General features: G+C 42.4%; 3 protein-coding genes across 12 annotated transcripts in view; 2 read left to right on the top strand and 1 right to left on the bottom strand.

Moving 5' to 3' along the window:
• Window positions 1–527: 527 nt before the first annotated feature.
• rln3a (relaxin 3a) lies at window positions 528–19,532 on the bottom strand. Of its 4 annotated transcripts, none has more exons than XM_081711159.1 (3): window positions 18,926–19,080; window positions 2,190–2,333; window positions 530–1,596 (listed from the first exon to the last, which is right to left on the bottom strand). In XM_081711159.1, the coding sequence occupies exons 2-3, from the start codon at window positions 2,293–2,295 to the stop codon at window positions 1,301–1,303; spliced, it is 402 nt and encodes a 133-aa protein (XP_081567285.1). In that variant the 5' UTR covers window positions 2,296–2,333; window positions 18,926–19,080; the 3' UTR covers window positions 530–1,300. The 4 variants fall into 4 exon arrangements, 3 of the variants coding, with proteins under 3 accessions (XP_026859190.1, XP_081567285.1, XP_035384290.1); XM_035528397.2 differs by having other exon boundaries at window positions 531–1,596; window positions 2,190–2,339; window positions 18,926–19,078; XM_027003389.3 differs by lacking the exon at window positions 18,926–19,080 and having other exon boundaries at window positions 528–1,596; window positions 2,190–2,352.
• rfx1a (regulatory factor X, 1a (influences HLA class II expression)) lies at window positions 4,250–16,170 on the top strand. 7 transcript variants are annotated; one of them, XM_081711158.1, is made up of 19 exons: window positions 4,250–4,386; window positions 5,568–5,928; window positions 6,187–6,296; window positions 6,726–6,821; window positions 7,116–7,424; window positions 7,747–7,832; window positions 7,998–8,394; window positions 9,401–9,582; window positions 9,724–9,843; window positions 9,996–10,129; window positions 10,430–10,548; window positions 10,679–10,788; window positions 11,086–11,237; window positions 11,500–11,597; window positions 11,973–12,122; window positions 12,500–12,708; window positions 12,906–13,059; window positions 13,203–13,248; window positions 14,059–16,170. In XM_081711158.1, the coding sequence occupies exons 2-19, from the start codon at window positions 5,589–5,591 to the stop codon at window positions 14,217–14,219; spliced, it is 2,973 nt and encodes a 990-aa protein (XP_081567284.1). In that variant the 5' UTR covers window positions 4,250–4,386; window positions 5,568–5,588; the 3' UTR covers window positions 14,220–16,170. The 7 variants fall into 7 exon arrangements, with proteins under 7 accessions (XP_081567284.1, XP_081567283.1, XP_081567282.1 ...); XM_081711157.1 differs by having other exon boundaries at window positions 9,383–9,582; XM_081711156.1 differs by having other exon boundaries at window positions 7,998–8,445.
• A 3,560-nt stretch (window positions 19,533–23,092) lies between the features above and the next one.
• Window positions 23,093–26,362, top strand: part of grin2ca (glutamate receptor, ionotropic, N-methyl D-aspartate 2Ca) — a 44,094-nt gene continuing 40,824 nt past the window's right edge. The window contains exons 1-2 of the mRNA XM_027003384.3: window positions 23,093–23,973; window positions 24,277–24,532. The gene's annotated coding sequence lies outside the window, so the exon portion shown is untranslated. The remainder of the gene's footprint in view (window positions 23,974–24,276; window positions 24,533–26,362) is intronic.

Below are 26,362 nucleotides of genomic sequence, written 5' to 3'. Positions count from 1 at the left end.
AACAAAGTTATCTGTGTTTTAGTCGTATTAACTTACTATGTTATTTTTTAAAGTGGCTCAGATGCTTTCACCAAAATGAAATAGATGTGTCTTGGCTGTTCAGATATAAGGAAGAGTGCATTTTCTTTATTAGGTCTCTGTACCCAAAGAAAAGAAATGTCGGGTCAAAAAAGTACTGAATTAGAAATGCATTGCAAGGTCTTTGTAGGCAAATTAAGTTTGTTAGATATTAATCTTTTATCAAAAATAAAACGATAAAGCTATAAACTGAGAAGTATGATGAAAGTAAACAAAAATAAATTAGTAGATAAATAATTAAATAAAGGATACTTGAGTTGGAAAACAGGTACAAATTCAAGAAAACTGCTTAATATTTACCTAAATTTTATCTTTGTAGGAAAATCTAGGCTTTTTATATTTACACTTCTTTGATGATGTGAATAAAGTGTCACTTTAAACTCACTTTACAGTCTATTTTAAAAAGAATATTTATTGTTTATGGCTTGAGGAGATGAGAAAAATATATACAAATGATACTGTATACATAATGCTGTAGTTTTTTATTTATCATGACTGAAGCTAAGTGACCACATGATCTCCAGTGCCACTCTGAGAATAAGTTTGCACTAATTAACTAATTAATTAATTATTTCATGTCTGTCCTCTGTTATGCAATTTGGTGGGCTTTTGTGTAGTGAAATTAAAGATTAGCAAATAATCTACAAAGAAGATGCAGAACTGACAAGTACACACATAGCATCCATGTCACTGTATGACATGTGTAAGCAAGAGGACTGGGAGTCTGTCTAATAAATAGGAATTCAACTAAACCTCAGGAGTGTGGTGGAGAAAATGTGCTGTGATTTGGCAAAAGGCAATTAAATACCTTTTTGGCTTTATGTCACAAGCTTTAACTATGAAATTATATATCAACCAAAGTGCTTCTGCTCACCTAGGAAATATTTATATAACTATGATTCAACAACATGTTTATTCAATGTGCACTAAAAACAAAAAACATAACATACAGTAGAATGAGAAATAGAACATTTTGTGTTTAGTGACAAGCATGGTGAACACTTTAAGACACGTATGACAATGCTAACCATGATCATGAACCTCTCTGTCTTTATTTCATCACAGAGATCATCACATTCTCAATAGAGACAGGAAGGAATAAGGAACATTTGAACATACCCAGACCAAGACCCAAAACACATATACACACAAACACACACAAGTACACACACACACAAACAAACAAACACACACACAGAAAGGAGCAGGGGGGGAGGTGTTCTCAGCACAGAGAGCTTATCTCACTCTTACTACAGCCCCATTTGCAACAGGCATTGGACAGTCCCACCACCACATCCCGTCCCTTCCTATTGGAGGTGTGCAGGGTTTCCAGCATCTCCCCTGAGAGGAGGGAGCGGCTGTGCCGACTGAAGAGCCCATCTACCTGCCCACCTTGAACCATTCTGAAAGAGGTGGGTTCAGTGCCTAGATTGAGGGAGGAGTCTGGGCCAGAGGGCAGGGCCCAGCCATCTGCAGCATCGCTGTCAATGGAGCTGAATGGGTCTATGGTCAGCTCATCTGTAGAGGATTGGTTAGAATTCAAGTTAGTGGATATGTAGCAGATTTACACATTTACACATGTAGGTACAAAGTAACTAATAACAGAAATTAGTTAAGCAACAAGAAGAGTGGGTAACTCAAGCACAGAAAGTAATAGTTCCATTTTGTTCCAAATGTCTGGCCTTATAGATTATCTTAGGCTAACAGTTAGTACTAGTAAGTCAAACTGTCAAAGTTATGCCAGGATTTTTACTCATTGTACCTAAAGTTGTACAACTCCAGTTATGAACATTTATGATCTATATATATATATAGCACATGCCTTCAAAAGAAGAAAAGATGTAACCATAGCCAAAAGTAATATTAAAAATATATAGAAACACAGGAGAATTCATCATTGAAATTCTGTAATGAAAATTCCTTTTGAACTAGGATTGGTTTTCTATATCTGGATTAAGCCAAATGACTTGATCTAAACTTACTTGTGAAAGTCCTTGTTAATCTAGGGTAAAACTAACCTAATTGACAACAAATAGGAAAATAATGAACTAGCCATATAATAGTTGACCGTGATGTATAAAGGTGACTGAGGTATTTGGCAGATATCTTACCTGTGTTTGTGATGGAGCGTCTCCAGCGAGAGCCTCCACAGGTGAAGATGACTGCACGGATGAACTCACGGCCGCACAGTTTAACTCCATATGTGGGCCCATCCATAGACCTCACGCCAGCCAATAACAGACACACAGCTAGAACTGCAGCTTTCCACATCATGGAACAGGTGGAGAGGAACACAGGAAAATAAACCCAAAGGAGAATACTGACAAGAGCTCTGGTTTTGTGGTTGTGTCTGGCTTTGTTGTGGTTCTGGAGATCAGTGACGCACTGAATCTCTTATAAAGGTGTGTGATTCACACACACACGTATGCGCGTGCATGCACACGTGCCCACATACATTGTGCTCATACCTCCCAGGCCTGCTGGAATGGGAAGTCACAGATAACCCAGTGAGACCTTGCCATAGACAAAGCAGATCAGAAAAAAATAAATAACTAGGACACCCAAAAAGAACAATATGAGGTTGTATGGCAATCTGATGGAAGAGGAGATTTTTGTACGTAAGCACCCAAGGCTTTCTTTAAAAAAAAAATAAAAATTTAGCATGGACCTCTTATCCACGGATGTACCCCCACTCCCCAGCCTGTTGCATGTCTCAATTTGTTCTACATTGTAGGTATAATATGAAACTAAAATTTTTTTCTTTACGTTTGTACATTTTTTGCAACCACTATATCATTATTTAGAAAGAATACATGCCAGGCTTTGAAGAAATTGCTTAATAATGAGGGGAACAAAGAATAGAAAATTGTGTGTTTAGCTTAGGCAGTTTACAAAGAAACTAATCTTATCAAAGGAAAAAGTATTGTCAGGATGGAATGTCATGTTTTCTGTCACTTTTATCATATTGAAAAAAATCCATGTTTGTTCACTTACTTGGAAAAATGACCTGGATATAGAATCTAAACATATTCTACAAACAACTAAACCCAAGATGCATAATAATTTAGCTCATGATCCTCTGTTAAAAACTGCAACCTGCTAAAATATATTATTCTTAAGGGATAGGGATGAAAACTCCCAATTAATAAATAGCCTAAGTATGGTTTTTTAAAACAAGCGTAGCCCAGAAATTGTTAAATAATTAATTGTTTTATCTATTGTTTGATTTCATTAAATCTCACTAATGTTACTGTCTCACTTCCAGTAGTCTCTGGCAGGTTCTGAGAGGTGAAAAATGGTGATCAACGCAGGAAGGGTAATGGGGGATGTTGGCTGGGGGCACTGAGAGGAATAAAACATTAAGAGAGCATGACATTTTCAAAATGTGATATCGCATTTGCCTATCTTTCAAACCACAAGACAAAGGTCCCCTATTTCCTCAAAATGTCATGTTGTTGGCATTATTATCAACATACTAATTACACATTCATTATTCCTTTGCCATTTTGAGGGACATTCACCAAAAACGCACATTCCAGATTGCCTGCAGAGGACAGGGGACAGGTCAAGGGTACACTGTTAGAACTGTAACACTATAGTTTTTTGCATTTGTTTTCCACTACCAGTCTATGGCTTAGTGTCATATAAATATCCTGTAATCTATCTTGTTTTAAATCTCTTAAAAAGTAAACATATAAAATTCTATAAAAAAGATGTTGATAACGTATTTATGAAGTAGCCTACTTTGTTATTTGTACACATTGGGAAAAAGGGACAAGAAAGCATGTTGCCTATGAAGTTGCTTTTTAGAGTAATGCACTTATCAGTTACTTTTATTTCATTCAAGAAAATGCAAAACAGTGTCAGTAACTATTATCTTAACAACTCATGAAAGATCAGGCTTTTTTTTGCACCTTCTGCCATTTTCAAGCAATAACAACAGAACACTTTCGAGCAAAAATATGGCATCGACATAATAATGCTTTTGCCCCTTTAAGGCAGCTTACAACTGTGACCGACACAGAAATCGGACAAATAACGTTATGTATCTAATATTGATTCCGCAATTGGACCAATTGGAAAGAGACAACTTAGTCGTCGTTTGCCCCTATGGACCTATCAGACGGAATGAAGGGGCGGGAGGTAAGCGGGTGGGTAGCAACAGTTGCCCGGGTGAGGACGAAGCGCCATAGCCACGGTAGTCCTGGCGACAAGAACCCAGCAACGAGAATCAACAACAACAGCCCGATACATTGAAACAATAAAAAAACCTAAAAGTACAGGTGGAAAATTCACTCGGACTAAGAGGTGATTAAATTTTTATTTTGCCTAACAAGTCATATTTCGTTTGAAGAAAAACGATTAAGAGGACTGCTGGTTTTAACCGTAGCTAGATATTATGTGTCAGTGGCCATTATAGCCACCTGTCTTGCTAGCTAGCTAAGTGATTGGCTCGAGAGCTGTTCTTGAGCTTGCAAAGTATAGCTAGCTAACGGAGATCCGAATCAACATGCTGAACAAAATATTAACTACTATCAGCCTCGTCAAAGCTAGTCGTTGTTATGACGATGTCAAATGCTAGATTGGTTGTACAAAATGGCGGGTGTTGTTAGCAAGAATACGCGAGTCTACAAACTGCTGGCTTCCAAAGCTTGCTAGCTAGTGTTAGCTAAGCTGGCCAGCCAACGTAAGATACCAACCATCACTTCACTAGCCAGCTAGCGTTGCTAGGTAGCCAGCCACTGAAAATAAACGCCGTTGGCATAGATACACCGACGTAGAAGTGGACAAATCAGCTATTTGCCTGTTCTTGTCGACGTTACAAAAACATCGGCTTACACTGTATATCAGATATAATGTTAAGCAAGTACCAAATATACATTTCTTCGACGCAATTTCCAACAGAAATTCCATTTTATTTATACAGGAGTTTGCTTCCCCTGAATTCATTCATTCATTCCCCCTCATTGTAAAGGGTAGCTTTGAGACGGACCAATCCTTTTCACTTCAAGTTTTTGCAGATAAATCCTTTATGCCGAATAGCTAGCTAAATTAAATAATATGCAAAACCGGGCAATGACTAGCTTTTTCGTAATAAAAAATGTGCCCGTGGAAACAGAGAACCTAAAAATAGACGTCAGAATCAGGAACTAACAGGAACTCACTTTACTGGACAGTATTCACCTTTCATTCCTTTTGTTTCCTAGTCTGCATTCTTCCAGCTAGTGTAGGCCTGGAGCCACTGCTTTGCAAACCGTGATCACATTACTTGTAACAGGACACAAAATGCTTTACTAAATTTTTCCCCTTAATCGAGCTGGGCATGTAATAGCAGGCAGGGGAAATCCTAAGTGCATTTCTGATTTAGAGCAAAGTTAAGTTAGTGTAACAATTAGCCAAAATACACAAACATAATTAATAATATACAAATATACCCATAGTGATTTTCATTGAGTTGATCATTCTGAGAATTATGCTCTATTTTGCAGCTTTTCAACAAGGCTAACTTGATGGCAACTACAGCCTATGTGGAGGAGCTGCAACAGACCTCCCAACCTCAAGGAGGTGTTGTTACTGTAACATCAGGGCAACCTGCAACTGCGACTACAGCCCCTCAGCAGTTTCTGGCCGAGCTGCAGACCACTGTAGCCTCTGGCTCAGCATCAACGCCCACAGGCCAGACCACGCCCCCTCCTGCGCAGGCACAGAAAACACCAACAGTTGCCCAGACCCCACCCACTCAAGCCCCACCCACACAGACACAATATGTCACAGCTGAGATTCAGAGCTCACCCACACAATCCAGCAATGCCCAGAGCACACCACAGTACATTGTGGTCACTGTTACAGGTGACAGATTTTATTTTTATTTTTATGAGTTAGGTTTTAGATGTATCCTCCAGTCCAACAGTGATAAACGTTATAGTTTAGATAATCTTTGTAGATATATAATGACATGTATAGTTACTATATATTATAATATTTTATCATGTTACATAAAAGCATTTTTTTGTTAATGACTGGGTACTGACTGTAGTTCTAATATGAATAACTGTTGCTTTTTGAGCTTCAACTTGCCCTTTTCTGCCTTCTCTAATTTTTCCCCAGAGGGCTCCCTCCATTCCAGTGACTCGGTCTCAGACTCCAGTCCTCCTCCTGCCGTGGTGCAGACTGGAGTTCCTACACAGGTGGTGCAGCAGGTGCAGTCAGTCCAGCAGGTAGACAGACACACAGATGCACGCATATGCGTGCAAGCTTCTGGGCTATTGAAACCTTTTGTGTGAACTCATATTCAACAAACCACACCAAATGAATACACTACACTAAACACTAGCCAACATGTATTTTATGTTTCTACCCTACAAAGCTGTGTTATTAGGCACCAGTTGTTGAAATGGGGCTAGAAGCATTACCTTGTTGAAAACTTTACCTTTTGTTGAAAAGTTTTTTTGCTTGTGGTAGGTTTATACAGATCGGACTTAACTGTCACTGTGACTGACATGGTGGATAGTAACTTCCACAGTCATATTAATTCTTTGCAGCCTTGTTCTGCATAGTCTAGCCATACATGACAGTTGCTAGTGTAGCACATATGAGGGGCTCGCTGTTTCTCATGAGAGTTCAGTTTCTTTGTATTCTGTCCACAGAGGTCAGTGGTGCAAGCTACATCTCAGTCAACCAAGACAGAACAGGGCACCCAACTGAGCGTCACCAGCCTACAGCCTGTACACTTGACTCAGGAGGTGATCACACACACACACACACACACACACACACACACACACAGACAGGTTTCTCTTTTTTCATTTTTTTTTTTTTTACCATTCTCAGAGAAAACCACATGATCAAGTAAATTCTCATATGCACACATACTCACGTTCTCTCCTCAGGTTGACATGCACTCACACACAGACCCCTTCACTGGTCCCTCACTTGCCATTTTGCTAATAACACATATGACCAATTCCCTTTCAGTGGGCACTGCTTGGTTTCGTGGAAGAAGGCAGTGCATCTAATGCTACCCCACTTGCTTCCAGAGCACTTCTCAAGGACAGCAGGCGAGGGAGGCAGAGAGGGAGAGGAAAAAGCAGAGAGAGCTAAACGAGTGGTTGCAGCAAAGGGTGGTATTGGCAGCCCTAGCAGATGGAACCGCAGGCGCTTACGCGGACAGCTACATCTTGGACTACCCCTGCTTCCCTCTCACCCTGCCTGTGAGCCTGCCCCTGTCCACTGTCCCCATACCCGTTATGACGGTGGGCTGGGAGTCGGAGCACCCTCTGAGCCCCTCTGCGCACATGGCCATGGCCGGCCACACCTTCATGTTTGAGGCGGCCTCCAGCTATGGAGTAGGTGGCTTGAGCAGGAGCAGGCTTAAAATAGGGTCAGCGAGCATAGAGCTAGAAGGAGGGCATATGTTGGAGTGTCACGGCTAACTTGAGACAAACTGTTCACTCAAGCATTTGGTTCGAGAGGCCTGAGATGGAAATTGCCATGCAGTGTCGCAATTGGGTACTAAAAGAGCTGAAAAAGGGAAAGGCAGGAAGGAAGTGACAATGTTCTCATGTCTGTGTGTGTGTGTGTGTGTGTGTGTGTGTGTGTGTGTGTGTGTGTGTGTGTGTGTGTGTGTGTGTGTGTGTCTGTCTCTGTACACACTGTTGTGTGCTGCAGCTTCAGCAGGTGCCTGTGCAGCATGTATACACTAACCAAGTGCAGTATGTGGAGGGAGGAGAAAACAACTACACTACCAGTACCATGTAAGTCCACAGGGCTGACTAGTATCCCCTAAAAAACCAACAATCAACAAAACAAACAAAAAACTTGAACATACTGTGAGATAGATTACTCCACCGAATTGATTTAAATAATTGCAGAGTGGAATTGCAGATTAGAGCTGATTAAAGTTTTCTTCCACTTTCCAGTCGCTCCAGCAGTTTCCCCTACACAGACACTCCTCTGTACACGCAGACTAATGCGGGCCAGTACTATGAGAGAACCCCAGCCTCTGCTTCCCAGGCCGCTTCCCCCGGTACCCCTCTCACCGTGGCCGTTACCACGGGCTCCACCGGTGTCTCCATGTTCGTGGCGGGCACGGGCCAGATCGTGGCCAATCCCGCATCGGGCACGGCGGGCGGGGCCACGGCGGTAATTGCGGCGTCGGGGGCGGCGGCTAATGGCTCTGGGGAGGGAGGAGGTGGGGCTAATGGCAGCGGCGGAAGCTACGTGATTCAGGGCGGCTACATGCTGGGCAGCAGTGGCTCCAGCAACAGTGGGAATGGCCAGAGTTACTCGCACAACGCCCGTGCCTCGCCGGCCACCGTGAGTATTAGCGAGGGAGAGGAGAATAGCGTGCCGTCGGCAGACAAAAAGGTATGACCCGAAACAAATGAGGAGGAGAGGCGCTGGCCCGGGCTGCTCAGCCACAGTCGTCACTCACGCGTCACCTCACCCCTTTCAGTATCAGAGCGATGACGATGTCATCGTTCCGTTTCACGCATCAGAGAGCACAGTCAAAGAGCAGAGTGAGTCAGAAAGAGTCATACAGTTCAATCATGTTATGACTCAGAATAAATAAACCTCAGTAGCTGTTGAGCCTAATATTCAGTGCAGTCATCGGAGAAAATTTCCAGAAATTTGCATAAATTTGTCTACTTTTAGTAAAAAATGTATGTATCTCTATGACAGCACTAGCACAGATCTTATTCTTTCACTGTGCTGTCATGTTCATTGAATGTGAATGTAGAATTCAGTCATAACTCCATCACGTGTCATGCCATAAATCTGCATGAGAGAGGAGAGTCATCAAATGGCCTTCCAACACGGCTATACACCTTTTTATGGGATCCAATCAAAGCTACAGGCATCACATTTGTTGTACTTTCTGTTGCATACCCATATTGTTTGCGACGGCACGCAGGAAAATATAACTGTTAAAGCATGTGTCTGTATATGATAATGTGCCATGTAGCATGTAATTATATTTGAGTATTGAGGGAACATACTGCTATTTGCATATTATAAGATAATGTGATTTAGAATCTGCATGGAGATGCATATCACTTGGTTATCATACTTTATCTTGATTTGGGTCATTTTTTCCTTTCCCATAAATACACCATAAACACCTTTCTCTGGTGCAGAATATGCATATGTATGCACAGGTGGTGCATGTGCTTTTGTGTGCACACGTGTGCAGGATTTTTTTTAGGTCTGTGTGGCTGTCATTGCCGGCGCGTGTGCGTCAGGCCATTCCTGGGCCCCTGTGTCTGAGTGCGGGCACGGCTGTTTGTGTGTCTCATCCCTGCAGCTCTCCTCTGGCCCCCAGGTGCAGTGGTTGTTGGATAATTATGAGACGGCAGAGGGCGTGAGCCTGCCCCGCTCCACTCTGTATTGCCACTACTTGCTGCACTGCCAGGAGCAGAAGCTGGAGCCCGTCAATGCTGCTTCCTTTGGCAAGCTCATCCGGTCCGTCTTCATGGGCCTGAGGACCAGGCGCCTGGGCACCCGGTAAGGGCATCACTACTGAGATGTGTGCCATGCACCATAAATTGTACGCATGCGTTGTGAGCATGAGACCGAGGATTGTTCAAATTGGCAACAAACATGCATGAATAGTAATGAAGACCTTTCCATGGTCAAATGTTACAGGGGAAACTCTAAGTACCACTACTATGGCCTGAGGATTAAGGCTAGCTCCTCTCTGCTCCGGCTGATGGAGGATCAGCAGCACCTGGCCATGAGACAGCAACCTTTCTCCCAGAAACAAAGGTATACTGTCACTCTATTTGACTTGTCTGTCCTGGTTCTTTCTTTACTTGTTTCCTGTCTTTCAGAGTTGCTGGTTTCCTGTATCCTTGAAACACTGAGCTTTATCTTGATTGTTTTAGGACCTTTCAGTCAATCATGTGATTACGTTATAGGTTGAAGCCAGTGCAGAAGGTGGAAGGAATGACCAATGGAATGTCATCAGGGGCGGGGCAACAGCAACAGCAGCAGCAAGGTTCAGGGCTTTCAGACATCAGTGCTCAGGTGCAGCAGTACCAACAGTTCCTCGGTAGGTCCACTAGCCTGTGTTAACTGATGTGAAAGTCAGTTAGTGGGAGTTAACTAACAGCCAGCAAGACATTAGTATCAAATGTTGAGAAGGTGTCAGGTGGATGTTGAAGAATGTTGTATGCTGTAGGTCCAAACCACAGAAATCCCAAGCAAGTGTGGAAGACCTGCACATTAGCAAAATGTTCATAGATGTAAAAAGGGAACAGCATGTAACTTAAGGACAAATAAGTTAGTGGCAAAACACAAAATCCCCAACATGGTTTTTATGATTGTCTTTTTTGGTTGTTCTGTGGTGCAGATGCCTCTCGTGCCCTCCCTGAGTTCCCTGACATTGACCTGCAAGCGAAACCCTTGCCAGAGGGCATTGAGCTGGAGCACATCAAGAGCTTTCAGCTGCTCTACAGAGAGCACTGTGAGGTAAGGGGCTGCTCTGTCTGGCTGCCAACCAAGCATTTGTTGCTCAGCTATGGCCTCCTGCGTCTTTATTTTTTAACTGTTGACTACAGCAGCTCAGGCCTTTCATTCTTGGAGTCCACCTTTCCCCTAGGCCATCCTGGATGTGATGGTCAACCTGCAGTTCACACTGGTGGAGACCCTCTGGAAAACCTTCTGGAGGTTTAGTGAGAACCAGGCTGGAGATGCAGCCACTTTGGCTGTGTGAGTAGGCCATTCCTTTCTCTCTCTCTCTCTCTTTCTAGCAATTCATGCTTGTCCATGAAACAAAGGTAAAATGCAAAATGCCTTGTAAAAGTAAAAATGTAAAAGTAGCACACATCTGTTCACCACTGTATCAGCTAAGTTTTAGGCAGCTTTCAATTTACCACATCTACAGACTGGTGATTAGCAGAAGAACATGAAAGGAGCCGAGTTCACAGCAAGATCATGAGATGAATGTGTGTCTTTGGGCCTTTGTGAGGGGCACTTGGGGAACTGTGACGTGTTTTTCTGTTTCAGTCACGACGAGTCGGAGAAGCGTCTGCCAAAGTCATGCCTGGTGCTGCTATGTAAGCATGAGCCCGTGCTGCGCTGGAGCCGAGACTGCGACAACACGCTGTACCAGGGCCTGGTGGAGATCCTCATCCCAGACGTCTTGAGGCCCATACCCAGTGAGTTAGACCCTGCAAACGCTGCACAACCTTACACATCTCCATACCGCTGGATTGTGCGTCTTCTCCAAAACCCACTATCAATCCAACACTATTAGTTCATTTAATCTGAGCTCAAGGTGAAGGGAGGATGGAAGGGAGGATGTGTAGCATCTGGCTCTTGAGGACTGCGATTTGTATACCCCTGGCCTAGAAGAAGTGATCTGAGATATAGCTCAGAGTTCCACACCACCTGACGCTCCATCCCACCCTCTCCGCCCAGGTGCCTTAACTCAAGCCATCCGTAATTTTGCCAAGAGTTTGGAGAGCTGGCTCACTAACGCCATGATGAACATTCCCGAGGAGATGGTCCGTGTTAAGGTCAGGCAGCTGCACAGCCCTCACTGCATGTACTGACGTTGGCGTTTCATGCTGTCATTATCACAAGATATCGCAGTGTTATTTTCACAGATTTGCAGGGCAATTTTGTGGGTATACCAATATATAGTTGGCATGCAAACTTGACATTTGGCTGGAATATCACACTTTATCTTGAGCTAAGCTAACGAGAGACAGGGAGGGGCTGTCTGCAGGGAGTCAGCTGTGGCTTGCTGTGTCACTAGAGCACAGCCACTTTGTTGGAGTTCCACACAATCGCCGAACCATATTTCACTGAATTGATCCTTGCACATAGGCTGCGTTTCCCTCAGCGCTGCTCAGCTGCAGCTGATGGTTGGCTTCTGTGCCCATGTGTAGGTGACATGTGCGAACGCCTTCGCGCAGACCCTGCGCAGGTACACCTCGCTCAACCACCTGGCCCAGGCAGCACGCGCCGTACTCCAGAACACTGCGCAGATCAACCAGATGCTCAGCGACCTCAACCGAGTCGACTTCGCTAACGTGCAGGTCTGCCTGAGCCTCTGGGTGTGGGGGCGCGTGCGAGAGAGGGAGAAACTTAAAAAGTGCGTCGCTGATAATACAGTCAGATCAACACGTGGCCTCTGTGTCACTGTTAGACATAACAACGTGGAGTTGCAGTTTCTGCTCATGCATGAGAAAGCCTGTTGGAAGTGCAATAAATGACAGGAGGTTTGAGAGTGATGTTACCACAGCATGTACTGATGGTCAGGTGATTTTGGATGTAGTCCCAACACATCTCAGATATGATATGCATGTGTACTCTCTGTCTCTCTCTCTCTCTCTCTCTCTCTCTCTCTCTCTCTCTCTCTCTCTCTCTCTCTCTCTCTCTCTCTATCTCTCTCGGTCACTTGCTCACTCCCCAGGAGCAGGCCTCTTGGGTGTGTAGGTGTGAGGATCGGGTTGTGCAGCGCTTGGAGCAGGACTTTAAGCTCACCCTCCAACAGCAGAACTCTCTGGAACAGTGGGCGGCTTGGCTCGACGGTGTGGTCTCACAGGTCCTAAAACCCTACCAGGCCAGTTCGGCCTTCCCAAAAGCTGCCAAGCTCTTTCTGCTCAGGTGGAGTTTCTACAGGTGAGGCTTGGTTCAGCTCCACAGAGAGCAAGGGCCTGTGTTTATTGTGATGTCACTATATTCTTGAAAACAGGCAAAATGACTCCCTCTATCTTTTATTTTCCCTAAACATCTTGTGATTTCTTTCTTTTCATCATTCACTTAATTGTTTCCTTTCTTTTTCCCTCTCTCTCAATCTCTCTCCCTCTCTCTCTCAGCTCTATGGTGATCAGAGACCTGACCCTGCGTAGCGCGGCGAGTTTCGGCTCGTTCCACCTGATCCGTCTGCTGTACGATGAGTACATGTACTACCTTATAGAGCACAGAGTGGCACAGGCCAAAGGAGAGACTCCCATCGCTGTCATGGGAGAGGTGTGTCACAATGTGTAAAACAAGAAATCCCACTTCATCATATTGCTTGCTGGAATTGTAAAAGGGCACATACCATACAGTACAGAAAGTTTCTGTAGTTTGGTTTTGAGCGCCTTGACTTTTTGGTTCTGCTTTTTTCTTAGTTTGCAAGCCTTGGACGTAGTCTGAATACACTGGATCCTGATAAAGGTAAACTGTCTCTCTTCTTTCACTCACTCTTCCTCTGTCTTCCCCCCCAATGAACCCTTGCACACTAAGAATATTAAAATCCCCCCAAATTAATGACTACCACATGGTGATGCACAATTCAAGAAACATTTAGATAAATTTTACATTTACCTGTTGCTTTTATTCAAAGCGATTTACAATTCTGACTGAAGACATGTTGAGCAATTGAGGATTAAAGGTCTTGCTCAGGGACCCAACAGTGGCAACCTGGCAGTGATGGGGTTTGAACTGGCAACCTACTGATTACTAGTCAAGTACCTTAACCACTGAGCAACCACTGCCCATTTCTAGCCCAAAATTCAGAACTAGGAAACTGAAGTAGTTTGTACTGCTTGATTACAAACTCTCTCTTTCTCAATCTCTATTTCCAGTGAGTGGTAGGAAAGTGGAGCTCATCACACAGCTTAGCACAGCACACAGCTCAGCACACAGCTCAGAACACAGCACAGCTCACATAGCTTTAGCTTTAGTAGAGATCAATTAATACAGGTGCTACAACAGTGCTGGTGATACTGCACTGTGGGCACTACTTGTTTGTATGTTACAAAAAGAGACAAACACAAATCTCAAGCTTTAATGAGCCTTAATGAGCTTTGTTACTTCACAGAATGTTGCATCTTTTAAAATCAGTTTTTTTAGCTATTGCTTTAGCTTTCCGGCCTAATTTATCGTTTTAACACTAAATGTTCACATTCTCGCACATAAGGTAAGATGAGCACTCCCTTCCCATCTGTGCTGTTAACTGGGGTTATTTTCATGCTTGTGTGTCAGAAGAGGAAGAGGAGGAGGAAGATGAGAGTGAGGATGAGTGTCAGGAGCTTGCTCTGCCCTCTGATGGTGCTGCCCTTGGGGAGGAGTCTCTGGAACCACCTGCCAAGCTGGCCAGAACTGATCAGAGAGTACTCTTCAGCACGGGCAATGCACAGAACTGAGAACACACCCCTTACCACACACACACACACACCTTACCACACAAATGAGCAAACACATATACACACATGCACACACGGCAGTAATATTCAGTATCTACACAAAGCGGAAAATATGCTGCAGCCCACACAAATCTCTATTCTCACACTCCCTCACACTCACAGTGAAACTGAGGCTCACTCACACATTCTCTGCTAGGAGCGCACACACACACTTGCACACACACACTTAAGACACAGACACTGGCATAGTTTTAATATGGTAATACAAGGCAAGCTTACTGGAATGATCCAGTAACAGAAATGTCTTAGAACCCATAATTGTTCTAAACAAACACACACACACACACACACACACACACACACAAATCTCACACACGGCCCAATATCAGAATGTGTGTGTGTCAGTCAGTTCAGTGATCAGCTAAACACTGGAATTAAATCATGGATCATGGAATGACTGGAGATGGTACTCAGCTTTGAGTGCCTACATGCGGTTCTGTGGATATCAATCAAACTCCTGAAGCCTTTGAGGGCAAAACAGGCACATGTAGGAGATGGCCAATTGGCTGTTAACTTGTGTGTGCGTGTGTGTATGTTGTGCACTGTTTGCAGGTGCCCCAAAGTGTGTTGTCTGTGTGTTTGTGCGTGCACTGGGGCCTTCCTGCTGTGGTCATTTTATCAACCTGAGTGGATGTGTGTGCTTTTGTGCTTACATGTGTGCGTGCGTGTGTATATATGTGTGTGTCTGTGGTTCTCAAGAAGTGTTGATAGTTGTTTTTTGATGGTGGATATTTTCAAAGGCATCCCATAATCTCACTTTTTTGTTCTTTGTTGCCTTCGTTGAACACTACTATGTGTTACAGGTGAAGATGCAGTTTAACGAGAAAGAGAGGGATATTTTTCCTCTCCAGCGTGTCACTTTAATTCTGTTTCCCCTGTATTTGGGCAATGCTTTCTTTGAGATAGTCTTGTCCTGTAAACTCGTTTTCAGCCTTATGGATTTATTTTCTCTATGCTTTGTCTTTTTGCACTCTGTAGTTTCTATATGTGCTGAACTTGGTATGTGACTTATTATGAGCATCAGTCTCTTCCATGTTCCTCACGATGTGGCACTATTCTCTATGTTAGAATGGTGACTTGCACCATTTTTTTCACATTTCATGGTCTGTTGTGTATTTGATGTCTCTGGTTACTGATTCTGACCTCTCTTTCACGAAACTGCCTACACAAACTGTTAGACCCCAGAGGGAGGGAGGGTGTAAACATATATGTATAGGAAAGTCATTTTTGCAGAGCATACCAGGGGCATGGGGAGTGGATACAGGATTGGAGCAGTGTAGTTTTCCCAAGGCATTGCTGTCTGTCTTTGCTCTGTCTGCCTTCATCTTCCCTTCAGCATTCCGAAGCGGAGACCAAGCCACTCTCAGAATCCCGGTCTGCCTTTTTTGGAGCAGCTTTGTTTGTTTTAGTCTTTCCTTGTATTGTAACAAAAACTGTTTTCTGAATTCTAATTTGTCTCCCATTGTTTGAGGGATCTTATAATATGTCAAATCAGTTCACTGTTTACTTTAATACATGTTTAGCATTATTTATTAGACTGAAGCAACATTGGCTGCACAGGTGTTGACCTGCCAAGATAAACACAAACCAGCATGTACTTTTCCTTCCCGAAGAATCTACTAATACAAAGAAAAAAAGACATATCATAAGACTTCTGAAGAGCCTTTCAGTACAATAGCCATTTTCAGAACTTAAAGAAATTCCCTTTTAAGGTTGTTTCAGTTTCTTATTAAAATAAAAGAAAAAAGAAAGAAAAAAGAAGGTTAAAAAAGAGTGGCAGTGTTTTATGAATCTTCTGAACCACGAGAATGATTGTGCCTTTTGGAGTAATCAAATGAAATTCAAATGTTTTGAATTTAAGATGTGAATAAATGAATTTCTAAAAATGTGAGTTAGTGCAAAAGCCTTTCCTCTCTTTCTTTGCTTGTCATATGCTGTGAAAAGATTTCAAAAGGAGTTTTGGATGTGTCTGAGATGGTGGAGGTCAATTTTGTCAACTAGACATCTGAAGTTGCTTAATGGCAAACTTTACATCCTGTTTATAAGAATGAACATGAACGTGTGAGCTCTATGACACAAACATGCACACTTGCTAAGTGTGGTTTGAAGAGAGGATTTCCTCTAAAAATGAAGCTGTTGTAAGAAAGTACTAAAGAGAATATTGCTCAGATTCCTGGTAAGAGGGTCAAAAATCCCCTCAGAAAAGAGCAGTTCTTAGTATATGCAGTAGATCATTCAGACACCTCATTCTATATGAGATTCAAACTTGTACTTTCACACTGCTGCTGTTTTTATGTTTGACCTTTCACATTACGCATTACAAAAGATCAAGCCCATAGTTGTCCATGTATGTTACCAAAGTGCAGTATATATGTTGATCTACATAGAAACTTAATGTACTCTTTTCTATGCAGGATTTGTTGACTCCTGATTCCTCATGTTTAGAAAAAAAAAATCCTTTTAGCAAACAAAATAGAACTAAATAGACCTAAACTGTAATTTTGGAGACATAAAATTATGTCCATCTCCTCTCTAGAAACTGCTGTATGCATATGTCCCCTTCTGCTGTACTCAGAACTATTACTATTTCCTTTACTAACAGTATGCGCACCACAGGAAGTGTCATAAAAATGCCTGTTCCTATTAGATAGACATGCAAGGGTGGCTTCAAATCAGCAAGAATGAGCTACAGCAAATGATAACACTATGCTGAACTGAAGTTGATGTCCACGTTCATGCCTGTAGAGGGCAGTATGACACAGATGTTGAAATCATGACAGCCTGAAAACCTACACAGAACTGTCCGTGTGAGCGCTAAGGTGCAGGAATACCAAGCCATGGGTTACACCATGCAGTGTAATAAGGAACAAGAGAGTAGATAAAAAGAAGAACAATATGGGAGGTGAGAGTTGGATGGATCACTGTGCCACAGAAAATTAACACATTGAGCTTAGCATTATGATTTTGCATTACTGCTTTGCATTTATTCTCATGTAGATTCTTTGAGATTCTAACAACATACAAGCCAACAATACTATTTTATATTCTCCCATGTCCAAAGCTTTCTTCTATCCTCGCGAGTCCTGTTCAAGTGTAATATGTACCATGTTCTGTAACTTCTGTTCAATATGAAATGAGGCCTTAGATGGATTTTCATGTTTCAATTCCAGAGAACAGCTTGGACATCTTTTGTAATTTAAATGAAGTAACTCCACCTAGTGGTATTCTGTAAAGCACGCATGGTCTGGTTTTAGAAGAAACACCTGTAGATATATGCATGCACATACACACACAAACATAAATCTGAAAGATGCACCACTCTCAGCTCTAACAGATAAGATAAACAGAAGTTAGTAGGTAAATAAAATATTCCCAGAGTTATTGTGAAAATAGTCTAACAGCTCCCTCATTCCTGGTGAACATTATCCTTTTCAATTGATCTGAGGCCAGTTTTGACATTAGGATTAGAAGGAAGGGTTGAACCTGTGTAAAGAGCACATTTTGTCAGACAGATTATAGCACAAAGTGGACTACAAGACCAAAAGACCTCACAGTTCAAGATTTCCTCTACCTTCAACATGAAGACATGTTCAAACAGTCAACATTAAATTTAAAAGCAGTCTTAAATTTAACTGCATAATAAACAGCTAAAGCACATATTCCACCTCACAACACACATTCTTTAGAAACCCCAGTTGTCTGCTGATTATATGCTTTCCTGGCTATTCTCTAATGGTCATATCGAATAATCTGTATTCTGCAGAGCATTGCTGTTTTTATGTTATCATATTGGAGCAAGCTCTTTTTGTAATGAAATCATCAAATTAAGGGCTGTTTTTCCAAAATTGATTAATTTAGTATAGACAGAAATTGTCTTTGTACTGTCATTATTCTACAAGTAACTGGGTCAGTGCTTTTTTTGTAGCCTACTTCTCTTGCAAATAAATGCAATTTCATTTTTTTGTGAATTTTCATAAACTGTGGTTCTTGCTGCTGACATGTAGAAGCAAACTTAATAAAGTACACAGGTGAGGTGGCATCTAAACACCACCACCTTCCAGCCTTCATTTCCATCTAAATAATAAAACAAAAAACAACAGGTTTAGAGTCTGGACATAGATCCAGAATACACAGATGTTTCTAATTATACGTGTTGTTGAAAACTATACTGGCCAAAATCATCTCCCAGAGGTAACTGGCACCTGTTCATCTCTGACTGATAATGTAGTGGAATAGTCCACTTTAGTTCATGGGAGTCTGCAGGGGAGTCAGCTATTACACCAATAAATCGCTCTGATATAAAAAATTGTCAGATGAATAAAAGCATGTGTGAATGACAGTGGAAAAGTCCCAAATGAATACTGATTTCTAGAATTACAAGGGATTAACTCATATAAAAAATCCAATGAAAGTAAAAATTCACTGAACACACCGGCAAAGGGCAGGTATCGAGAGATAACCTTATTCCATGTAATTGCCAACAGGAACAGTAGTCTATTCTCAGTGACCTAAATATAGTCATTGGGCCACTGCATTTATATGCCTCACAATACATGAGGGATCATTTGTTCCTGAGCTGACCTAAAAGAGAACTGCAAAAAGACAATATCCATTACTAGACATGCCAATAAAGGATGGGTGCTCACCATTCTCATCCGTCAATAGAAGCAATAACCCATGATTTTAGTGGCAAGTTAGAAGAGCATGTATAGAGAGAGAAAGAGAGAGACAGAGAGAGAGAGAGAGAGAGAGAGAGAGAGAGAGAGAGAGAGAGAGAGAGAGAGAGAGAGAGAGAGTGAGATGGAAGTTGGAAGGAAAGGCAGGGCTGAGGACGTAAGCTGAGCTGCCGTTGGTCAATACTCAGAGACGTCTGGCTATATTTGGAGACTCCCCTGAGGTCTGGCCGGAGCTGAGTTTGGCCCTATTCCCTCCTTTTCCCTGTTTCTGTCACATGAGTGAGGCTAATAATACTGACTGATTCACTCAGTCACTGAGAAGGAAGAGTATGTACTCTAGCACTGGGACTTCACTCATGCCAGTAACTGCTAACTTCTTGTCACATTCTAATGCTTCTCTGTTTACTGTATTTCCCTGTTCTCACTCGTGTCTTTTTAGCTATTGATCTGATGTGCTTGTCCTGCTTTCTGGCAAGTGCAAGGCCGTAAGCAGAACTGCAGAGAGGGAACGTATGCTACTCTCCTCACACCCTCATCCTGACACATATGGTTTCCTCTGCCTCATGCCCACCTGTTCCTGCCAGGCGTCTGCTGCTGCTCCACTAACACTAGCACTAATCTCCTAAGGACCACCAGCAGCTACTGCTGACGTGCTAACAGCCACAATCAGCACAGAGCCTGACAGTAGCCCATGTGGCACTCCGCGGAGAGAGGCACGTCAGCCCCAGAACAGCCAGTTACAGTGAATGAAAAATCAAAAAATGTTTTGACACAAATGGTCATGGGTGGCATAGAGCGACCAATTTGGCTGCATACTAACAACAGCAAAGTTAGTTACATTGTTACAAAACTTAATCTTACAACTTCTTACAAAAGGTATTTGATAGACCATATTCTAAAATGTCTGAAACTCACCTCCAAACTCTGATGTTCAAGACAGGGATGGCTTACTGAGCGAGCGAATGTAGCCATTGCCACAGGGCCTCTGAATGCTAGGGGCCTCAGGTGGCCTCAAACCAAAGGGCCAGAGGAAGCTCAAAGACTGTGGAAGCACCACTGGAGGTCTAAAAATTAGATCACTAGATTATGTACAAATCACTAAATCCAGGAATATAAAAAAATAAATGAAATATGTCCCCAGGCCCCTCAGTCACCACAATGCCCACTGAGCTCTGGAGCCCCTGTGCTCCAGATTCTCCTTTTGGAAATATAAAACAAAGAGCAAGCTTTCTCCACACATATCTACACACATCCTTTTACTGAATGGCTTTCTGAGGAGGAAGAAAAGAAACAAAGAAATCTGTATAAGGTAGGAAATACATGGTTTATTTTTCTGCTTTGATATTGAAGTTTAGCACATGGTCTGGACCAGAAAGATATGGAGTACATTATGCATTTAATTGAGCTTCTGAAGATGGGTCATTGCATCATTTCGATTTTGTTTATACACTCATGGAATACTGTTGCTAACACTCTAAAAATATATTTTGAACAGTGTGTGGTCATGTTATTAACATTTACTGTGTGTGAGGCTACTTTCTGTGCATAGTGTGTTCTTACACATTTTGCATGGGGGATTGGGATGGGAGGGATGCTTCAAAGATGCCTGTGCTCCGGGAGCTCGCTAGACCACCCTGGTCCAGGCAGCTCCGTCATCGGTATATGTCACACCACTGAGCTGGAGTCTCTTCTCCTGTTTAAGAGAAGGAAAATCAAGTGTCAATTGCAGGTCGGCCATTTTCTTTTACTGAGTCTAATTACCAAGAAATTGTAGCTCATTTGGTTGATTAACACTAAAGATCAAAACAAGCAAAAAAAAAACAAACAAAAAAAAACCTTAGAAAAATCTTTATTCACAATCATTGTTCCAGCAATAATTATATCTAGCTTTACTGACCTGTCTGTTTTTCTTATTGATCATGCATTGATTAGCAAACACCAACATTGTACTAGAAGAGTGACAGTAAATACAGTGGGTGCTTAATGCTCCAGTTATTGATGAGGTCATCAAGAGAAGCCCACCAGCTCTTGGCAAACATATATCATCACAAGTTTTTTCAGTGCAGACGTGACAGGATTATAAAATCACGGTGCTATTCTTCAGATTTGTTACTGAGAAAGACAAATGGAAGATGCACAAAAAGGCTTATATGGGAGAGGCACTTAATTGTACATAATGTCAGATTTCTGGAGCACACTTGAAGTCCAGGAGCAGAACAACTTAATTGCTTCTGTTTTCAGAACTATACTGCCCACAGTTACTTTTCTCGAATACAGTTTTAAGTGTGAGAATATGTGTGAGGCGAAAGCTATTTATGTGAGCATGAGTCTTTGTGTGAAGCAGAGAAAAGGGTTTTTTGAGCATTTTTCCATGCTTGTGTGTGTGTCTGTGTGTCTGTGCATGTGTAAGAAAGAGAGAGTCGTGGGAAATAGGGGGGTTGAAATCATTTGCAGGCCCCTCAGGTTTCTAATACTGCTACCCTGTTATTGGAGGAGGGAAGGAGACAAAACACTTAGCATACATTTCCACCCAAGCGCTGTGTTACTGCACAGAGGCGCTGCTCTACATGCATTTCATTAGCTTTGCATCATTTCCCTTATACTCTCACACATAATGCATTTTTTTATTATATGATGTGATGCAAGTTAAAAGTCCCGTGCCTTTGGCCAAAGGGACAGCGGATTATAATGGACAATATGAATACTGAAGACAATCCCAGCCCAAATACCACGATCCTAATGTTTAAAAATGGCCATGTAGGTGCAAATCCTGAATTTAATGTACTGCTAATACATTTGACTTTAGCAGTTTCATTTCCACTATACCACAGTGTAACTCTTCTTCACAGTACTGCACAAAAAACCATCTATGACCCGTCTGAGAGAGCAAAACTGGATTGATGCTGATATGATTTTAATGCTGATATGAGATCAATTGTGCAGTTTCTTGCAATTACTGACTGAGATATAGTTTAAGGATATATCACATGTACTTGCCTATTTTGTTCTTAGAATTTCAACCATTAAAAATTATTTCGGCCCAGCAAACAAATTCAGCACAATAATTTTAATATCCATTAGACAATCGAACAGAAAAGACAGCAGCTGACAGGGTTCTGTTAACCTACAATCCTCTCAGTTGTCTGAGCAATTTTGAGTGAACAGCTTTCATAAAGAAATGTATGAAAACTTTAATTTCTTTCAACCAACAAGTATCATGGAATAGAAACAAAAAGTCTCATAAATTTTTAAAATACTCTGAAATAATAAGGAAAAGAGAAACCAAAAAGATTTTTTACACCAGACTCATAGTATTCCCAAAATATGATCGAGGCATTATAGTGATGCTATTTATAGCTTTTCCAGAAAAACTAAATTGTTCTTTTGCTTTGCACCATTAATTCAGCCTCTTTTCTCCTAACCCAAATCTCTGAAACGTAATCAATAACTGGAAGCCCTCCATGCCTGTATTCCTCCCACCTCAAAATTAGCTGCTTGGAAAGTGTCCCATCCAGAGGACGAAGTGAATCAATCACGCTGCATACACCAGAGATGGGAAGGAGTGAGTTTATATGAATGAAGCAATGACTGCTTTACACTACCAATCAACACCTTCCTCATCATTTATATGGCACTGCTCTCAGTCTTGACAAGTTGCAGTTATTTTGATATAATCATGGTTAACCTTTTAGCACTGTGCCCAGACCCTGTACTGAGATAAATAAACAGAGAGAGGCTAAAATGAGATTGTACAGAAGGCAGAACAAGGTGGGTTTGATCATTCTTGGGTGTTTACTATATTTGTGTAAAATGGGTGTTGCTGTGTGTATGTGTGAATGTTGACATAACATATGCATATCATATGTAACAGAGTATCTATCTTTCTGTCATTGGACCTGTTGATAAGTGGTGTCCCACAAGGACAAACAAGGAGAACAGGGAGAGAAATGGCAGATGAAGCAAGATGACAGCTGAAACTGTGGAACAGCCTGAACTGGGAGAAAAGCAAGGCAAGAAATAAACGATACACACCCAAGGGGGATCTTTTAGCTTGAGAAATACAAGTAAGAAACAGTAGTACTTTGAGAGGGAGGGACAAAGGGTGGGAGAGAAGAAAACAGAATGGGTGGGAGAGGGAGAGAGAGGGAAAGAGAGAGAGGATGAGAGAAAAAGGAAAAAGCAGAGGGAGGGAGAGAGAGAGTGAGAGGGAGAGAGAGAGAGTGAAATTGAGAAACAGATGCAGGATAAATCCTTACTACATAATCGTTATGGCTCACAAGACCTTGCTCTGACATGGAGTGCAGAAGAAGGTAGGATTACAAGCAGCACAATAATCCAAGGGCCAGGACTGCACACAACTACAACAAGTACCATCTACAACTAACAGCTAAATAACAAAACAAGCCTGCGCTGGACTTCAACTGTACTCCACAGATTCAATTACTTAGTGTCAAGAGAAAAAATCTCTGTGTCAAAACAAAATTGGCAGTGAAACCAGGGCTGTACTACACAAGAACAGCATAGAAAGGCAAATAGAGAGAAGAAAAGAAGAAATGCACTGAGGCTATCACTGGCCAGCGGTGACCTGAACAAGAACATGAGCAGTGTCGGCCCTGCCCACTGCCCTGTGCCATCTGTCTGTGTGGGTGCTGCCAGCCTCCATGCCCTGTCTGCAGCTGGAGACGCTTCTGCCCTGCTCTAATGGAGGAAACACAGGGGGTGAACGAAAGGAGAACAGGTGAACGAGGTATCCTGGAGTTCTGGGCTCTTCTACAGACTAACTGAGAAAAAAATACTTTCTAGTAACCACTTGCCATCTGCCTCAAGAAAGGCTTCTTTTCTGGCTCGTTTGAGGGCTCTGTCCTTTTCAAATTGCACTCAAGGATCAATGTGTTTATATAGAAGAATTAGTCAGCACTCCAGGCTGCTTCTTTCAGTCTACATGGTGATCTTGTGGGAAGTTTTGGGGGGAACTTTTGGATTGCACCTGGACATAGATGTGCACATCATGCAGGAAGGTGAGAAAAACCCTCGAGATGCAACATTTTTAGTGACAACTAACTCATACCCAAATACAGCATACACCTACTGTCCTTTGATGTGCTTAACTGTCTTTATCCTACCAGAAACAATATTTTTAATCAGGTGGCAGCAAGAGCACAGGGCTGTGCTTGTATTTATTTATTGTCTTCTTCATCTCCTGGCATCGGTGTACTTACTCTCCCTCCATCTCTCTCTGAACACTCCTCCCCTCCCCTCCACTCCTCCTCCCTTCCTCTCTCCCCTCCCTCCTCTCTCCATCTCACTCCCTCCCTTCACAGAGCAAGATGATGTGACCTTCTGCCAAATTGGTTGAAACCATGCCACAGACACAGCGGACTCCTCTGTCCACATTGAAATATACTCAAACAAGTGCGGGCTAGAGAGAGGGAGCAGCAGAAAGAGACGGAGAGGGGAGAGAGAGTGAGAAAGAGAGAGCGGGGAAGGGAAAAAAAAAGAAAAAGAAGCAGGACGTTGGAGTCATAAAGGAGGAATGTGCTGTCAGGAGCCTGGACTGGATGCCGTTTGCCATTGCAGGTAAATCACCTTCACTTCTCATGCTTGTGCGTGCGTAATCGTTAGTTAAGTTCCGTTAGGGTGTGCAAGTGTGCCTTTGAGGTGGCAAACCTGTCAGATTCGCATGTGTCCGTTCTGCTGCTGGGAGTCAGGAGCATGTGCTACTGTGCCCTTATGTATGAAGAGAGTGGCAAAAGCGACCTGCTGTATTTACTCACAGGTGTTAATCAGGTGCTACGGATGTGTGAGTTCCACAGGTAGGATGCTCGCTGGGCCAGTGCAGACCCCGTGTATGTGCCCGCTGCTCCTTCTCTAAGGTGAAATGAAAAACATGGCCCTCTTGAGAGAGGTGTTCAGAGGCATAAGGGTGGCTCAATCTAAACCACCTGCAGAGGCATGAAGGCTTAGGCAAAAGGGCTGATTTATCTTCCCACACTGCAGTACTACATTATCAGTTAAAGTCACTGTTCTGGGACACTGAGGGGAAAGGGACTGAACTGCTATTGAGAGGTGAGTGGAGCTCCTCAGAGACTGAGGTAGAGATTCCCTGCAGTAATTACTGCTGTGGCTGCTCATTACTCCAGCTAGAATATATTACTGGAGCGTTTAGGATCTGGCTCATTGTGGATATGATAGCATGCTTTACCTGAGGGTGCTGCATACCATGGGTGAAAGGGCTTTATCGTCTTTTAAGAACAAGACAAATGAGGGGGCAATGAGATAAAAACAACAACAACAACAACAAAGGGTTAAGTGAAAGACGGTAGTGAACAATTTAGAGGAAAGAAAGAAAGAAACTAGATGACTAAAAAAGCGGTAAACTAAAACAGAGGCCCAACCAAAAAAGCAAATAGAAAAATTTAAAGTTTGCTAACAGTATGCCAAATAAACGTATGACACTACTACTATAAATATATATATTTTTATATATTAAACAATGTTGTTATTTGGTCACTGGCATGGCAGTGTGTTAAAATAATCTAAATCAGGTCATGTGAAAGACCTAGACAACAGAAAAACTGAAGGTCAAAATATTTATTGAAGATAAAAGTGAAAATATTTTCTCTCATCTATACAGTACAATAGGTGTATGTCGCATAGCTGTGATGAGAAATATTCCAGTTTTATACAACTTTGAAGCACTTCAGGGACATTTTGTCTAAGCCTTTCAGAAACTGCCCCCCAGACTCTTCAGCTCTTTCCTTCTTTTTGTTATCATCCACCATACCTGCCCATTATTCACAGTGATTATTTTCCCCCCACAAAATGGAATCTGTCTCATCTGTTGAAAATAGACAAACACTCCTTTTCTCAGCAGAAAATGCACATTTCTGATGCACCAGCTCCGTATATGCTATGTTCATTCCCAGAGAGTGGCTGGTATAACTAATGCAAAGAAAACAGAACAACCCAGACATACTGTCTTCTCCACAATATCTGTGGCTCTGAAGCTCTGTGCCAGGCTGGCTACTGCATTAGCATAGATGGTGTGTGACGTATATGGCAAAGCATTATGGGGAAAACCTATCAATCTCAGTGCAGAGTGTGGGGAGTGTATAAATTAGTAAAGAGTAATGAGTTTCTGTCAGGGTGAGAATATATTACGGAATGGTTTTGGTAAGCAAAGGGTTAAGAAGAAAGGCCGAACAGCTCAGTGGTGACTGTGCTCTGTGTGAGGACAGAACAGATGCATTGATCCCAGGGTATGTTGGCTCCACACGCCAAAGACTGGTCCACCGCACAGCAGGGTGGACACACACACATTTGAGAACACACTCTCTCGCTAATGCACCAAATTCTCAGCACATTTTTCAAATGTGGTGTGGATTAGTAAGAGCTTAATTCTGGTCA

Source organism: Electrophorus electricus, chromosome 3 (genome assembly GCF_041902795.1).
Source record: "Electrophorus electricus isolate QZ-2024a chromosome 3, ASM4190279v1, whole genome shotgun sequence".
Classification (NCBI taxonomy): domain Eukaryota; kingdom Metazoa; phylum Chordata; class Actinopteri; order Gymnotiformes; family Gymnotidae; genus Electrophorus; species Electrophorus electricus.
The sequence above is the reverse complement of the archived record's forward strand: the minus strand, read 5'-3'. Positions and strand labels throughout refer to the sequence as shown.

Excerpts from the sequence above, each read along its gene's own strand:
- rln3a (XM_027003389.3), bottom strand. The coding sequence starts at position 2,352 with ATGATGTGGAAAGCTGCAGTTCTAGCTGTGTGTCTGTTATTGGCTGGC. Across the intron at positions 1,597-2,189 it reads ACGCTCCATCACAAACACAG|ATGAGCTGACCATAGACCCA; the intron begins GTAAGATATCTG and ends AATCCTCTACAG.
- rfx1a (XM_081711155.1), top strand. The coding sequence starts at position 5,589 with ATGGCAACTACAGCCTATGTGGAGGAGCTGCAACAGACCTCCCAACCT. Across the intron at positions 10,789-11,085 it reads GATGCAGCCACTTTGGCTGT|TCACGACGAGTCGGAGAAGC; the intron begins GTGAGTAGGCCA and ends TTTCTGTTTCAG. Across the intron at positions 11,598-11,972 it reads AGGAGATGGTCCGTGTTAAG|GTGACATGTGCGAACGCCTT; the intron begins GTCAGGCAGCTG and ends GCCCATGTGTAG.